At 41.1% G+C, this 19,494-nt stretch overlaps 1 protein-coding gene across 5 annotated transcripts in view; it reads right to left on the bottom strand.

Annotated features, from left to right (window-relative positions):
- The window catches only part of pcgf1 (polycomb group ring finger 1), a 106,168-nt gene that overhangs the window by 45,714 nt on the left and 40,960 nt on the right, over positions 1-19,494 (bottom strand). For 2 of the 5 annotated variants that reach the window (XM_084338567.1, XM_084338565.1), the window contains exon 7: positions 308-391. The exons of 1 other annotated variant lie outside the window; for it this stretch is intronic. In XM_084338567.1, the coding sequence (XP_084194693.1) occupies positions 308-391 (84 nt within the window). Of the gene's footprint in view, positions 1-307; positions 395-19,494 lie in introns of all 5 variants that reach the window. 2 more of the 5 variants (XM_084338566.1, XM_084338564.1) reach the window with 1 other exon arrangement.

The following is a 19,494-nucleotide window of genomic DNA, read 5'->3' on the forward strand; positions in this document are numbered from 1 at the left end:
GCAGCACTGACCAGGTGTTTATCATGTCAGCAGCACTGACCAGGTGTTTATCATGTGAGCAGCACTGACCAGGTGTTTATCATGTCAGCAGCACTGACCAGGTGTTTATCATGTCAGCAGCACTGACCAGGTGTTTATCATGTCAGCAGCACTGACCAGGTGTTTATCATGTCAGCAGCACTGACCAGGTGTTTATCATGTCAGCAGCACTGACCAGGTGTTTATCATGTGAGCAGCACTGACCAGGTGTTTATCATGTCAGCAGCACTGACCAGGTGTTTATCATGTGAGCAGCATAGTGACTGACCTGGTGTTTATCCACATTTAGTCGATGACAAAGCACTTTCCGCAGGTGTCTCACTTCTGCGCGGACAGAACAGCGGACGAACTTCTGCTGTGGAGATAAATAAGCAGCTTTATATTCCCCACACATCATCAAACTTCTGCTGTGGAGATAAATAAGCAGCTTTATATTCCCCACACATCATCAAACTTCTGCTGTAGAGATAAATAAGCAGCTTTATATTCCCCACACATCATCAAACTTCTGCTGTAGAGATAAATAAGCAGCTTTATATTCCCCACACATCATCAAACTTCTGCTGTGGAGATAAATAAGCAGCTTTATATTCCCCACACATCAACAAACTTCTGCTGTGGAGATAAATAAGCAGCTTTATATTCCCCACACATCAACAAACTTCTGCTGTGGAGATAAATAAGCAGCTTTATATTCCCCACACATCATCAAACTTCTGCTGTGGAGATAAATAAGCAGCATTATATTCCCCACACATCATCAAACTTCTGCTGAGGAGATAAATAAGCAGCATTATATTCCCCACACATCATCAAACTTCTGCTGTGGAGATAAATAAGCAGCTTTATATTCCCCACACATCAACAAACCCATGACCATGTGACCTGGAGGGAAGCCATGACCATGTGACCTGGAGGGAAGCCATGACCATGTGACCTGGAGGGAAGCCATGACCATGTGACCTGGAGGGAAGCCATGACCATGTGACCTGGAGGGAAGCCATGACCATGTGACCTGGAGGGAAGCCATGACCATGTGACCTGGAGGGAAGCCATGACCATGTGACCTGGAGGGAAGCCATGACCATGTGACCTGGAGGGAAGCCATGACCATGTGACCTGGAGGCGTGTTGCTTTCTAACAGCGGAGGAGTGCAAGAATGTGACAATGTGACCATGTGACCGCAGCAGCGCGAGAGAGCGGCAGTGCGGAAATAGGCTGTCTATTGCCATTCTCTAAGACAAACGCTAACCTTAACCAGCTCCTTAACAGCGCCTAAACTTAACCTTTCTAACCTTAACCAACTCCGAAACAATGCCTAACCTTAACCATGCCTAACCTTAACCTTAACCATGCCTAACCTTAACCGGCGAAAGAATACACGTTAAAAAAATAAAAATAAAAAAAATGTATGGGATTCGAACTTGAAACCAACGGACCGCAGGACCGCAGCGCTGCCAGGTGAGCTAAGCTTCGAATGAGAATCATGGCGGTTTACGGCTAAATAATGCCGCAAGCTCTGCCGCTCCGCTCTGCCGCGGGGCGTGTCGCAGCCAATCAGGGATAACGCGGAAGCATTCGGCGCACTCCTTCGCTGTTAATAAGCAATAGGCGACCTGGAGGGAAGCCATGACCATGTGACCTGGAGGGAAGCCATGACCATGTGACCTGGAGGGAAGCCATGACCATGTGACCTGGAGGGAAGCCATGACCATGTGACCTGGAGGGAAGCCATGACCATGTGACCTGGAGGGAAGCCATGACCATGTGACCTGGAGGGAAGCCATGACCATGTGACCTGGAGGGCAGCTCTGGGACGGCTCCGTCGACACTGAATGTGGGGTTCGTTCATCACTACGTCCAGGTTCACATATCCGAATACAAACCGGTCTAAACCAGAATTTGAACTTCCTTTGGGTGCAAGAGCTCAAAAATGTTATGGGCCCACAAATGTTGTGTCCAATTCATTCTCCCTGGAGCATCCCCAGATTTGATCACAAATGTTAAGGTTCTTTCAGATTTCTAGAGCTTTGGAGTGTGTTAGTGAATGTTCACAAATATCGCCTGAACTGTCCCTGGACACAGTAATAACATCCATGTCAATTATAAAATTGGTGACATTCACCTTTAAATTGGTAATACACAAGATCTTAATTTTTGTTTGTTTTGGCAAAATGTCTATTGGAGAAAAGCAATCATTGCTGTTGTGTTTGTGTATCGACTCGTCTTCCAGACAAACTGCTGGAGCTGCTGCTGACATAACTCTATGATGTCAATGAGGCAGAATGATTTAAAAAAAAATAAAAGAAAATATATTTTTTAATAAATAATACTTAAATTAAGTCCACTACAGAGGCAACAGCACCCCCTACAGCCCACTACAGAGCCAACAGCACCCCCTACAGTCCACTACAGAGCCAACAGCACCCCCTACAGTCCACTACAGAGCCAACAGCACCCCCTACATTCAGTCCACTACAGAGCCAACAGCACCCCCTACATTCAGTCCACTACAGAGCCAACAGCACCCCCTACAGTCCACTACAGAGCCAACAGCACCCCCTACATTCAGTCCACTACAGAGCCAACAGCACCCCCTACAGTCCACTACAGAGCCAACAGCACCCCCTACAGTCCACTACAGAGCCAACAGCACCCCCTACATTCAGTCCACTACAGAGCCAACAGCACCCCCTACATTCAGTCCACTACAGAGCCAACAGCACCCCCTACAGTCCACTACAGAGCCAACAGCACCCCCTACATTCAGTCCACTACAGAGCCAACAGCACCCCCTACAGTCCACTACAGAGACAACAGCACCCCCTACAGTCCACTACAGAGCCAACAGCACCCCCTACAGTCCACTACAGAGCCAACAGCACCCCCTACAGTCCACTACAGAACCAACAGCACCCCCTACAGCAGGGGTCTCAAACTCAATTTACCTGGGGGCCGCTGGAGGTAGAGTCTGGGTGAGGCTGGGCCGCATCAAATATTCCACAAAAAAAGGGTTTCAAGTATTCCAAAAATGTATTAATACATCAACAAACTACCCCTTTGCCTCATCATAAAACCTCAAAAACACCAGCAACTGAGCATTCTCAGTGGTGTCAGTGGACTCATCCACAGCTATGGAAATGCACTGTGATTTTTTTTTATTCTATCACAGCCAGTATTTCAGTTATTCTGGTTGCTGTGCTATCTGAGGAGGATTTGCTTTTGTTTGCCTTCAAACATGGTCTCCATCACTTCAGTCATACATTATTTTATTATTTATGCATCAGAGAATGGCTTCTTGTGTTTAGCCAACACCCATGCCACTGAGTGAGCAGTGACACTTGGTTGCTTTTTATCGTTGCGACATAACTTTAACAATAATTCTGCTTGCAGCTTGATATGATGATTTCATTCCATTTATTTTTGTGGTTCTTAGTGCTGAAAGGTTGCATCAAAATAACTGTGTTTTGTTTCGTATTGGCGTTTCAAATTGCCACTCTTCACAAGAGCTACCGTTTCTTGGCACATTGTGCTGGTTGGAGGGAGGATGAACGCATATTTTTCAGTCCATTCACCTTTGAATTGCAGCGATTTTCACTGTTGACTTTTATTTTACTGGCCATCTTTGAACATGCCATATTTTTCTACTAGCTGCCTGCTGGTAAAAAGTATGCTACTCGCTACAGTACCTGCAGATTAGACTACCTGTAAACGCGCTGTCAACTCTCGCTCTGACTCCGACCCGTTGAAAGACAACACGCATTCCGTGAAGACCCGCCCTACTCTGCTCTGATTCACAGACTGTGGGTGGGCTAACTGTTAGCCCCCTTAGCTTAGCTGGCCACCGTTATAAATACTGCATGGAAACGGAGTAACGTTAACGTGTAAATGTTATGTCGAGGTCATACAATACTACAGTCGACATAAGGTTAACGTTACCCCGTTTCCACCAAGTGTTTAAATAGCAGCAATCTTGTTGAAAATGTAACATTACTAAAATGCTCCGAGCATAGCCTCTCTCTCTCTCTCTGTCTCTCTCCATCTACCGCTACCTCTCTCTCTCTCTCTCGCTCTCTCTCTCTCTCTCTCTCTATCTACCGCTACCTCTCTCTCTCTCTCTCTCTATCTACCGATACCTCTCTCTCTCTCTCGCTTGCTCTCGTTATCTTTAAATAAAAACTGTTACTAACTGTTCAGTTTGTGAGGTACATGCAACACAGATTACAGTGTTTACATCTGTCTGCTTGAGAAAATACCATGTTCTGCATTTGCAATGAAAATGATTGAAGTGAGATGAACAGTTATTTTTAAATGTGTGATCTAAAGATAAACAAAGGGTTTTAAAAGTGTTATATTTATCTTATCTTATAGTACCAGACTCGAAGCTGAGGAGAATCAACCAGCAACAAAAGCTAAATTTGTTAAAAAAAAAAAAAAAAAAATTGTATCGAAGTATCGATACTTTTCAAGGTATCGTATCGAAGTCGAAATTCCAGTATCGTGACAACACTACCCCCTACAGTCCACTACAGAGCCAACAGCACCCCCTACAGTCCACTATAGAGCCAACAGCACCCCCTACAGTCAGTCCACTACAGAGCCAACAGCACCCCCTACAGAGCCAACAGCGCCCCCTACAGTCCACTACAGAGCCAACAGCACCCTCTACAGAGCCAACAGCGCCCCCTACAGTCCACTACAGAGCCAACAGCACCCCCTACAGAGCCTACAGAGTCAACAGCGCCCCCTACAGTCCACTACAGAGCCAACAGGTCTGGTGATGGTACCGATAGTACTGATAGTACTGTGGGCCTCACGGTCTGATGGTACTGTCTGTGAGCAACACTGATTCACAACTCAATCCCAGAAAGACATCTCTGTGGCAATCATTGTACAAGAGTGACCTCTGCTGGCTGAAAGTGAGTACTGTTTGGAAGGACATAAGCACAGTGCTCATGTCCATGCTGGGTTCTGTCTGAAACTAGTGCAAACTACCTAAATATATGTAGGTGTTTATACTATATAAACACAAATTATCAACATATCAGTTTTCTATTTATATTGTTAAGCTGCTACAACCTGTTTTGAGTTTTGCAACCTTTCCCTTTGCAGCAGTAAATCATTGGTGTTTATGTTGCAGCAAGCATGACCTCAATTCAACAGAAGCTGACATCTCCTCTTTATCAACCAGACAGAACCTTTATTTTAAAACAAGACATATTATTTAGGAGGTGGCATTATAATAACGTTACAACTCAACATTAACACTACATACAGTACTCAATAATAGCATTACAACTTAACACTACATACAGTACTCACAATAGGGCTGTCTTAAATACTTCGAAGCTTCGTTCGATGGGCATGGGATTCGAATATGAAAATTAAATTCAATTATAAAAAATAAAAAAAATATGATATTTATTTATTATATTTTTTGTGCAAAATCAACTCTTGCCTCTCTTTGGTAACTACAACAAGCAATGCTGTTTGTTATTTAAGATGAGGTCGGACTCGGCACTGACAGATTTGTGTTCATTGTGCTGCTTTTATAAAGCTTCAAATGACGGCTTAAAATATTTCATGAAAGCAAAGTGTTTTGTTTGTCTAAGATTTAAAAAGGTTTAAAGGGGAACTATCTTATAAATGGCCTTTTTCAGTGTTTAGCATTGTTTCCTAGCTATGTGGACTTATATTAATAGGATATATGTCTCTAATTTTCATATTGGCGCATTCTTCCAATTCTCCTCTCACAATATTCACCCTCACTGAACTGAGTCATCTGAAAATGTGCATATCTGTGATGTCAGAGATTTCTCAGTTGCATAATAATGTGGCAGTTGATGTGGCAGTTGGCACCAGGCCACACAGTGGTTGGAGCCCAACCTCAAAACAGCTTAAGATCTTGAGGTAGAAAAATGCTGTTTTTGAGTACTTGATTAGAAATACAAAACAATGAATAATTTTTTTTAAACTTACAGAGGTGTTCCATAGACTCACAGGAATTGTGTAAAATTGCCAAAATAGAGAAAGAAAGTCAAATAGTTCCCCTTTAAACTTTACAGCACTGACAAAGTTGAACAAAGTGCTGTACAAGTCCCACAACATAAATATATATAAAAAATAAATAAATAAAAAAAATTATCTCGAAGCTTCTAATTAAAATAGAATCTCGGCCCGAAGCTTCGAATTACAAAAAAATATTAGAAGGTCAGCCCTAATAATAACGTCAGACTCAATAACAACATTACAACTCAACATTACATACAGTACTCAATAACAACATTACAACATAACACTACATACAGTACTCAATAACAACATTATATTAACACTACATACAGTACTCAATAACAACATTATATTAACACTACATACAGTACTCAATAACAACATTATATTAACACTACATACAGTACTCAATAACAACATTATATTAACACTACATACAGTACTCAATAACAACATTATATTAACACTACATACAGTACTCAATAACAACATTATATTAACACTACATACAGGACTCAATAACAACATTATATTAACACTACATACAGTACTCAATAACAACATTATATTAACACTACATACAGTACTCAATAACAACATTATATTAACACTACATACAGTACTCAATAACAACATTATATTAACACTACATACAGGACTCAATAACAACATTATATTAACACTACATACAGTACTCAATAACAACATTATATTAACACTACATACAGTACTCAATAACAACATTATATTAACACTTTGACTGCCGGGACACGTCTTTTCACGTCTTTGCTGGCCATGCTAAAGTTGCCGGGGGACGCTGTACAGCGTCCTTATATCAATATTTCAAAAATCTGCGATCGGATTCATATTCCCCATCCGCTGGCCTGAGATCCACCAGCAGGACCCACTGAGCTCTCTGGCGGTTCAGGAGCGCCATCTGGTGGCCGATCGGCGCAATCACTTTAACAGGATGTTGAATAGAGGTTGTCATGACGACCGTAGTACTTCCGGGCGCTCGCTATGGTTCATGGGACTCTGGCTCGTCACGCTACACGGTGATCGATTGGCAATAACTCGATAAACAACATGATTTGGACGTATATACCATTATACAAGCTGGAGATGGACCGGGTAAAAATATATCCCATAATGATAAAATGTCTACTCGACGATGATCGCCCAACGGCGCGCGGAGACTGGGGTGAGTTTTAGCGTGTAACGTTACCGTCTTAGATACTAACTGCTATTATCAACATTTGACCCACATTAGATGATTGGTATAACGCTGCCCACGGAATTATAAACGCCCCCTCGCCCATCCGGTCAACATCAGATGACGTGTAGTAACTTCTAGAAGTACGTCTAGTTGGAATTTTTTATATCGCGCTGATTGCCATCAAACTGTATTTCATCATCAATATAATGCATTTGGGGCTATATATCACGTTCTGGAGAAAGCTGCAGAAAGAGATGAAAACATACTTATACATTAGACCATACTTTACTATGAATATGTGAATGAAAAAGTTTAACGTTGCTACACAATGAACAATACATATAGGACTTTGAATGGGCCCTAATAATGGCAATGTAGCAATAGAATTTAAAAAGTTATAGCCCTGCAAAGAAGGGGACTTTCTCCATAGACAAATAGCGCTGGCAATCTATGGTATATCATTAATTTAACCCAAGGCAACCAAAGTGTTAACACTACATACAGTACTCAATAACAACATTATATTAACACTACATACAGTACTCAATAACAACATTATATTAACACTACATACAGTACTCAATAACAACATTATATTAACACTACATACAGTACTCAATAACAACATTATATTAACACTACATACAGTACTCAATAACAACATTATATTAACACTACATACAGTACTCAATAACAACATTATATTAACACTACATACAGTACTCAATAACAACATTATATTAACACTACATACAGTACTCAATAACAACATTATATTAACACTACATACAGTACTCAATAACAACATTATATTAACACTACATACAGTACTCAATAACAACATTATATTAACACTACATACAGTACTCAATAACAACATTATATTAACACTACATACAGTACTCAATAACAACATTATATTAACACTACATACAGTACTCAATAACAACATTATATTAACACTACATACAGTACTCAATAACAACATTACAACTTAACACTACATACAGTACTCAATAACAACATTATATTAACACTACATACAGTACTCAATAACAACATTACAACTTAACACTACATACAGTACTCAATAACAACATTATATTAACACTACATACAGTACTCAATAACAACATTACAACTTAACACTACATACAGTACTCAATAACAACATTATATTAACACTACATACAGTACTCAATAACAACATTATATTAACACTACATACAGTACTCAATAACAACATTATATTAACACTACATACAGTACTCAATAACAACATTATATTAACACTACATACAGGACTCAATAACAACATTATATTAACACTACATACAGTACTCAATAACAACATTATATTAACACTACATACAGTACTCAATAACAACATTATATTAACACTACATACAGTACTCAATAACAACATTATATTAACACTACATACAGTACTCAATAACAACATTATATTAACACTACATACAGTACTCAATAACAACATTACAACTTAACACTACATACAGTACTCAATAACAACATTATATTAACACTTTGGTTGCCTAAGGTTAAATTAATGATATACCATAGATTGCCAGCGCTATTTGTCTATGGAGAAAGTCCCCTTCTTTGCAGGGCTATAACTTTTTAAATTCTATTGCTACATTGCCATTATTAGGGCCCATTCAAAGTCCTATATGTATTGTTCATTGTGTAGCAACGTTAAACTTTTTCATTCACATATTCATAGTAAAGTATGGTCTAATGTATAAGTATGTTTTCATCTCTTTCTGCAGCTTTCTCCAGAACGTGATATATAGCCCCAAATGCATTATATTGATGATGAAATACAGTTTGATGGCAATCAGCGCGATATAAAAAATTCCAACTAGACGTACTTCTAGAAGTTACTACACGTCATCTGATGTTGACCGGATGGGCGAGGGGGCGTTTATAATTCCATGGGCAGCGTTATACCAATCATCTAATGTGGGTCAAATGTTGATAATATCAGTTATTATCGAAGACGGTAACGTTACACGCTGAAACTCACCCCAGTCTCCGCGCGATCATCGTCGAGTAGAAATTTTATCATTATGGGATATATTATTACCCGGTCCATCTCCAGCTTGTATAATGGTATATACGTCCAAATCATGTTGTTTATCGAGTTATTGGCAATCGATCGCTATGTAGTGTGACGAGCTAGAGTGCCGGAACCTATACCGAGTGCCCGGAAGTATTATGGCCGACCAGCAAAACCTCTACTGCGCTTCCTGTTAAGCGGTTGCGCCGATTGGCCACCAGATGGCGCTCCTGAACCGCCAGAGAGCTCAGTGGGTCCTGCTGGTGGATCTCAGGCCAGCGGAGGGACATTATGAATCCGATCGCAGATTTTTGAAATATTGATATAAGGACGACGTACAGCGTCCCCCGGCAACTTTAGCATGGCCAGCAAAGACGTCTAAAGACGGGTCCCGGCAGTCAAAGTGTTAACACTACATACAGTACTCAATAACAACATTATATTAACACTACATACAGTACTCAATAACAACATTATATTAACACTACATACAGTACTCAATAACAACATTATATTAACACTACATACAGTACTCAATAACAACATTATATTAACACTACATACAGTACTCAATAACATTATATTAACACTACATACAGTACTCAATAACAACATTATATTAACACTACATACAGGACTCAATAACAACATTATATTAACACTACATACAGTACTCAATAACAACATTATATTAACACTACATACAGTACTCAATAACAACATTATATTAACACTACATACAGTACTCAATAACAACATTACAACTTAACACTACATACAGTACTCAATAACAACATTACAACTTAACACTACATACAGTACTCAATAACAACATTATATTAACACTACATACAGTACTCAATAACAACATTATATTAACACTACATACAGTACTCAATAACAACATTACAACTTAACACTACATACAGTACTCAATAACAACATTACAACTTAACACTACATACAGTACTCAATAACAACATTATATTAACACTACATACAGTACTCAATAACAACATTATATTAACACTACATACAGTACTCAATAACAACATTACAACTTAACACTACATACAGTACTCAATAACAACATTATATTAACACTACATACAGTACTCAATAACAACATTATATTAACACTACATACAGTACTCAATAACAACATTATATTAACACTACATACAGTACTCAATAACAACATTATATTAACACTACATACAGTACTCAATAACAACATTATATTAACACTACATACAGTACTCAATAACAACATTATATTAACACTACATACAGTACTCAATAACAACATTACAACTTAACACTACATACAGTACTCAATAACAACATTATATTAACACTACATACAGTACTCAATAACAACATTATATTAACACTACATACAGTACTCAATAACAACATTATATTAACACTACATACAGTACTCAATAACAACATTATATTAACACTACATACAGTACTCAATAACAACATTATATTAACACTACATACAGTACTCAATAACAACATTATATTAACACTACATACAGTACTCAATAACAACATTATATTAACACTACATACAGTACTCAATAACAACATTATATTAACACTACATACAGTACTCAATAACAACATTATATTAACACTACATACAGTACTCAATAACAACATTATATTAACACTACATACAGTACTCAATAACAACATTATATTAACACTACATACAGTACTCAATAACAACATTATATTAACACTACATACAGTACTCAATAACAACATTATATTAACACTACATACAGTACTCAATAACAACATTACAACTTAACACTACATACAGTACTCAATAAGAACATTATATTAACACTACATACAGTACTCAATAACAACATTATATTAACACTACATACAGTACTCAATAACAACATTATATTAACACTACATACAGTACTCAATAACAACATTATATTAACACTACATACAGTACTCAATAACATTATATTAACACTACATACAGTACTCAATAACAACATTATATTAACACTACATACAGTACTCAATAACAACATTATATTAACACTACATACAGTACTCAATAACATTACATTAACACTACATACAGTACTCAATAACAACATTATATTAACACTACATACAGTACTCAATAACAACATTACAACTTAACACTACATACAGTACTCAATAACAACATTATATTAACACTACATACAGTACTCAATAACAACATTATATTAACACTACATACAGTACTCAATAACAACATTATATTAACACTACATACAGTACTCAATAACAACATTATATTAACACTACATACAGTACTCAATAACAACATTATATTAACACTACATACAGTACTCAATAACAACATTATATTAACACTACATACAGTACTCAATAACAACATTATATTAACACTACATACAGTACTCAATAACAACATTACAACTTAACACTACATACAGTACTCAATAACAACATTATATTAACACTACATACAGTACTCAATAACAACATTATATTAACACTACATACAGTACTCAATAACAACATTATATTAACACTACATACAGGACTCAATATGGTCTGGAAGAGGAGGTGCTTTTAAGCTACAACAGGTTTATCTTACATTTCTGAGTTTGTTTGCTTTGCTGTTTCCATAGCTTCTCTGCGGCTGCCACTCAAGGGAAGCCAGGGCTGGTTTACTGCTAGCCTCATTTCCCCCTACAGCGCCCCCTACAGTCCACTACAGAGCCTCATTTCCTGACTCAAAATACACAGCAATGGTAGCAGGACTTCTGACCGCGCGTGTCTGACGCAGCAACAGTCCAATCACAGCGCGTGTCTGACGCAGCAACAGCCCAATCACAGCGCGTGTCTGACGCAGCAACAGCCCAATCACAGCGCGTGTCTGACGCAGCAACAGTCCAATCACAGCGCGTGTCTCAACTATGTGATATTAGTGTAGATGTAAATGTGATATTAGTGTAGATGTAAATGTGATATTAGTGTAGATGTAAATGTGATATTAGTGTAGATGTGATATTAGTGTAGATGTAAATGTGATATTAGTGTAGATGTGATATTAGATGTAAATGTGATATTAGTGTAGATGTAAATGTGATATTAGTGTAGATGTGATATTAGATGTAAATGTGATATTAGTGTAGACGTAAATGTGATATTAGTGTAGATGTAAATGTGATATTAGTGTAGATGTAAATGTGATATTAGTGTAGATGTAAATGTAATATTAGTGTAGATGTAAATGTGATATTAGTGTAGATAAATGTAGGGGGCATGGTACTAAATGTAGGGGGCATGGTACTAAATGTATGGGGCATGGTACTAAATGTAGGGGGCATGGTACTAAATGTAGGGGGCCATGGTACTAAATGTATGGGGCATGGTACTAAATGTATGGGGCCAGTACTAAATGTAGGGGGCATGGTACTAAATGTAGGGAGCATGGTACTAAATGTAGGGGGCATGGTACTAAATGTAGGGGCCATGGTACTAAATGTAGGGGGGCATGGTACTAAATGTAGGGGGCCATGGTACTAAATGTAGGGGGGCATGGTACTAAATGTAGGGGGCCAGTACTAAATGTATGGGGCATGGTACTAAATGTATGGGGCATGGTACTAAATGTAGGGGGCCAGTACTAAATGTATGGGGCATGGTACTAAATGTAGGGGCCAGTACTAAATGTATGGGGCATGGTACTAAATGTAGGGGGCCTGGTACTAAATGTAGGGGGCATGGTACTAAATGTATGGGGCATGGTACTAAATGTAGGGGCCAGTACTAAATGTATGGGGCATGGTACTAAATGTAGGGGGCCTGGTACTAAATGTAGGGGGCATGGTACTAAATGTAGGGGGCATGGTACTAAATGTAGGGGGCATGGTACTAAATGTAGGGGGCATGGTACTAAATGTAGGGGGCATGGTACTAAATGTAGGGGGCCAGTACTAAATGTAGGGGGCATGGTACTAAATGTAGGGGGCATGGTACTAAATGTATGGGGCATGGTACTAAATGTAGGGGGCATGGTACTAAATGTATGGGGCATGGTACTAAATGTAGGGGGCCAGTACTAGATGTATGGGGCATGGTACTAAATGTAGGGGGCATGGTACTAAATGTATGGGGCATGGTACTAAATGTAGGGGGCCAGTACTAAATGTAGGGGGCATGGTACTAAATGTAGGGGGCATGGTACTAAATGTAGGGGGCATGGTACTAAATGTAGGGCGCATGGTACTAAATGTAGGGGGCATGGTACTAAATGTAGGGGGCATGGTACTAAATGTAGGGGGCATGGTACTAAATGTAGGGGGCATGGTACTAAATGTAGGGGGCCAGTACTAGATGTATGGGGCATGGTACTAAATATAGGGGGCATGGTACTAAATGTAGGGGGGCATGGTACTAAATGTAGGGGGCCAGTACTAAATGTAGGGGGCATGGTACTAAATGTAGGGGGCATGGTACTAAATGTAGGGGGCATGGTACTAAATGTAGGGCGCATGGTACTAAATGTAGGGGGCATGGTACTAAATGTAGGGGGCATGGTACTAAATGTAGGGGGCATGGTACTAAATGTAGGGGGCATGGTACTAAATGTAGGGGGCATGGTACTAAATGTAGGGGGCATGGTACTAAATGTAGGGGGCCATGGTACTAAATGTAGGGGGGCATGGTACTAAATGTAGGGGGCATGGTACTAAATGTATGGGGCATGGTACTAAATGTAGGGACCATGGTACTAAATGTAGGGGGGCATGGTACTAAATGTAGGGGGCATGGTACTAAATGTAGGGGGCATGGTACTAAATGTATGGGGCATGGTACTAAATGTAGGGGCCATGGTACTAAATGTAGGGGGGCATGGTACTAAATGTAGGGGGCATGGTACTAAATGTAGGGGGGCATGGTACTAAATGTAGGGCCATGGTACTAAATGTAGGGGGCATGGTACTAAATGTAGGGGGGCATGGTACTAAATGTAGGGGCCATGGTACTAAATGTATGGGGGCATGGTACTAAATGTAGGGGGCATGGTACTAAATGTAGGGGGCATGGTACTAAATGTATGGGGCATGGTACTACATGTAGGGGGCATGGTACTAAATGTAGGGGGCATGGGCATGGTACTAAATGTAGGGGGCATGGTACTAAATGTAGGGGGCCAGTACTAAATGTAGGGGGCATGGTACTAAATGTAGGGGGCATGGTACTAAATGTAGGGGGCATGGTACTAAATGTAGGGGGCCAGTACTAAATGTAGGGGGCATGGTACTAAATGTAGGGGGCATGGTACTAAATGTAGGGGGCCAGTACTAAATGTAGGGGGCATGGTACTAAATGTAGGGGGCCAGTACTAAATGTAGGGGGCATGGTACTAAATGTAGGGGGCCAGTACTAAATGTAGGGGGCATGGTACTAAATGTAGGGGGCATGGTACTAAATGTAGGGGGCCATGGTACTAAATGTAGGGGGCATGGTACTAAATGTAGGGGGCATAGTACTAAATGTAGGGGGCATGGTACTAAATGTAGGGGGCATGGTACTAAATGTAGGGGGCATGGTACTAAATGTAGGGGGCATGGTACTAAATGTAGGGGGCATGGTACTAAATGTATGGGGCATGGTACTAAATGTAGGGGGCATGGTACTAAATGTATGGGGCATGGTACTAAATGTAGGGGCCATGGTACTAAATGTAGGGGGCATGGTACTAAATGTAGGGGGCATGGTACTAAATGTAGGGGGCATGGTACTAAATGTAGGGGGCATGGTACTAAATGTATGGGGCATGGTACTAAATGTAGGGGGCATGGTACTAAATGTAGGGGCCATGGTACTAAATGTAGGGGGCATGGTACTAAATGTATGGGGCATGGTACTAAATGTAGGGGGCATGGTACTAAATGTAGGGGGCATGGTACTAAATGTAGGGGGCATGGTACTAAATGTAGGGAGCCAGTACTAAATGGAGGGGGCATGGTACTAAATGTAGGGGGCATGGTACTAAATGTAGGGGGCATGGTACTAAATGTATGGGGCATGGTACTAAATGTAGGGGGCCATGGTACTAAATGTAGGGGGCATGGTACTAAATGTAGGGGGCATGGTACTAAATGTATGGGGCATGGTACTAAATGTAGGGGGCATGGTACTAAATGTAGGGGGCATGGTACTAAATGTATGGGGCATGGTACTAAATGTAGGGGGCATGGTACTAAATGTAGGGGGCATGGTACTAAATGTAGGGGGCATGGTACTAAATGTATGGGGCATGGTACTAAATGTAGGGGGCATGGTACTAAATGTAGGGGGCATGGTACTAAATGTAGGGGGCATGGTACTAAATGTATGGGGCATGGTACTAAATGTAGGGGGCATGGTACTAAATGTAGGGGGCATGGTACTAAATGTAGGGGGCATGGTACTAAATGTAGGGGGCATGGTACTAAATGTAGGGGGCATGGTACTAAATGTAGGGGGCATGGTACTAAATGTATGGGGCATGGTACTAAATGTAGGGGGCCAGTACTAAATGTAGGGGGCATGGTACTAAATGTAGGGGGCATGGTACTAAATGTAGGGGGCATGGTACTAAATGTATGGGGCATGGTACTAAATGTATGGGGCATGGTACTAAATGTAGGGGGCATGGTACTAAATGTATGGGGCATGGTACTAAATGTATGGGGCATGGTACTAAATGTATGGGGCATGGTACTAAATGTAGGGGGCATGGTACTAAATGTAGGGGCATGGTACTAAATGTAGGGGGCATGGTACTAAATGTAGAGGGCATGGTACTAAATGTATGAGGCATGGTACTAAATGTAGGGGGCATGGTACTAAATGTAGGGGGCATGGTACTAAATGTAGGGGGCATGGTACTAAATGTAGGGGCATGGTACTAAATGTAGGGGGCATGGTACTAAATGTATGAGGCATGGTACTAAATGTAGGGAGCATGGTACTAAATGTAGGGGGCATGGTACTAAATGTATGGGGCATGGTACTAAATGTAGGGGCCATGGTACTAAATGTAGGGGGCCAGTACTAAATGTAGGGGGCATGGTACTAAATGTAGGGGGCATGGTACTAAATGTAGGGGCCATGGTACTAAATGTAGGGGCCATGGTACTAAATGTAGGGGGCCAGTACTAAATGTATGGGGCATGGTACTAAATGTAGGGGCCATGGTACTAAATGTAGGGGGCATGGTACTAAATGTAGGGGGCATGGTACTAAATGTAGGGGGCATGGTACTAAATGTAGGGGGCATGGTACTAAATGTAGGGGGCATGGTACTAAATGTAGGGGCCATGGTACTAAATGTAGGGGGCATGGTACTAAATGTAGGGGGCATGGTACTAAATGTAGGGGGCATGGTACTAAATGTAGGGGGCCATGGTACTAAATGTAGGGGGCATGGTACTAAATGTAGGGGGCATGGTACTAAATGTAGGGGGCCAGTACTAAATGTAGGGGGCATGGTACTAAATGTAGGGGCCATGGTACTAAATGTAGGGGCATGGTACTAAATGTAGGGGGCATGGTACTAAATGTAGGGGCCATGGTACTAAATGTAGGGGCATGGTACTAAATGTAGGGGGCATGGTACTAAATGTAGGGGCATGGTACTAAATGTAGGGGGCATGGTACTAAATGTAGGGGGCCAGTACTAAATGTAGGGGGCCAGTACTAGATGTAGGGGCATGGTACTAAATGTAGGGGCATGGTACTAAATGTAGGTGGCATGGTACTAAATGTAGGGGGCATGGTACTAAATGTAGGGGGCATGGTACTAAATGTAGGGGGCATGGTACTAAATGTAGGGGGCCATGGTACTAAATGTAGGGGCATGGTACTAAATGTAGGGGGCCAGTACTAAATGTAGGGGGCATGGTACTAAATGTAGGGGGCCAGTACTAAATGTATGGGGCATGGTACTAAATGTAGGGGGCCAGTACTAAATGTATGGGGCATGGTACTAAATGTAGGGGGCATGGTACTAAATGTAGGGGGCCATGGTACTAAATGTATGGGGCATGGTACTAAATGTAGGGGGCCAGTACTAAATGTATGGGGCATGGTACTAAATGTAGGGGGCATGGTACTAAATGTAGGGGGCATGGTACTAAATGTAGGGGGCCAGTACTAAATGTAGGGGGCATGTTACTAAATGTAGGGGGCATGGTACTAAATGTATGGGCCATGGTACTAAATGTATGGGGCATGGTACTAAATGTATGGGGCATGGTACTAAATGTAGGGGGCCAGTACTAAATGTAGGGGGCCAGTACTAAATGTAGGGGGCATGGTACTAAATGTAGGGGGCATGGTACTAAATGTAGGGGGCATGGTACTAAATGTAGGGGGCATGGTACTAAATGTAGGGGGCATGTTACTAAATGTAGGGGGCATGGTACTAAATGTAGGGGGCCAGTACTAAATGTAGGGGGCATGGTACTAAATGTAGGGGGCATGGTACTAAATGTAGGGGGCATGGTACTAAATGTATGGGGCATGGTACTAAATGTAGGGGGCCAGTACTAAATGTAGGGGGCATGGTACTAAATGTATGGGGCATGGTACTAAATGTAGGGGGCATGGTACTAAATGTAGGGGCCATGGTACTAAATGTAGGGGGCATGGTACTAAATGTAGGGGGCATGGTACTAAATGTAGGGGGCATGGTACTAAATGTAGGGGGCATGATACTAAATGTAGGGGGCATGGTACTAAATGTAGGGCGCATGGTACTAAATGTAGGGGGCATAGTACTAAATGTATGGGGCATGGTACTAAATGTAGGGGGCATGGTACTAAATGTAGGGGGCCATGGTACTAAATGTAGGGGGCATGGTACTAAATGTAGGGCGCATGGTACTAAATGTAGGGGGCATGGTACTAAATGTAGGGGGCATGGTACTAAATGTAGGGGGCATGGTACTAAATGTAGGGGGCATGGTACTAAATGTAGGGGCATGGTACTAAATGTAGGGGGCATGGTACTAAATGTAGGGGGCATGGTACTAAATGTAGGGGGCATGGTACTAAATGTAGGGGGCATGGTACTAAATGTAGGGGCCATGGTACTAAATGTAGGGGCATGGTACTAAATGTAGGGGGCATGGTACTAAATGTAGGGGGCATGGTACTAAATGTAGGGGGCCAGTACTAAATGTAGGGGGCATGGTACTAAATGTAGGGGGCATGGTACTAAATGTAGGGGGCATGGTACTAAATGTAGGGGGCCAGTACTAAATGTAGGGGGCATGGTACTAAATGTAGGGGGCATGGTACTAAATGTAGGGGGGCATGGTACTAAATGTAGGGGGCATGGTACTAAATGTAGGGGGCCAGTACTAAATGTAGGGGCATGGTACTAAATGTAGGGGGCATGGTACTAAATGTAGGGGGCCATTACTAAATGTATGGGGCATGGTACTAAATGTAGGGGGCATGGTACTAAATGTAGGGGGCATGGTACTAAATGTAGGGGGCATGGTACTAAATGTAGGGGGCATGGTACTAAATGTAGGGGGCCAGTACTAAATGTATGGGGCATGGTACTAAATGTAGGGGGCATGGTACTAAATGTAGGGGGCATGGTACTAAATGTAGGGGGCATGGTACTAAATGTAGGGGGCATGGTACTAAATGTAGGGGGGCATGGTACTAAATGTAGGGGGCATGGTACTAAATGTAGGGGGCATGGTACTAAATGTAGGGGGCCAGTACTAAATGTATGGGGCATGGTACTAAATGTAGGGAGCATGGTACTAAATGTAGGGGGCCAGTACTAAATGTATGGGGCATGGTACTAAATGTAGGGGCATGGTACTAAATGTAGGGGGCATGGTACTAAATGTAGGGGCATGGTACTAAATGTAGGGGGCATGGTACTAAATGTAGGGGGCATGGTACTAAATGTAGGGGGCCAGTACTAAATGTAGGGGGCATGGTACTAAATGTAGGGGGCATGGTACTAAATGTAGGGGGCATGGTACTAAATGTAGGGGGCATGGTACTAAATGTATGGGGCATGGTACTAAATGTAGGGGGCATGGTACTAAATGTAGGGGGCATGGTACTAAAT

The sequence above is a fragment of the Notolepis coatsorum genome (genome assembly GCF_963971535.1).
Source record: "Notolepis coatsorum genome assembly, contig: SCAFFOLD_70, whole genome shotgun sequence".
In the NCBI taxonomy this organism is placed as follows: domain Eukaryota; kingdom Metazoa; phylum Chordata; class Actinopteri; order Aulopiformes; family Paralepididae; genus Notolepis; species Notolepis coatsorum.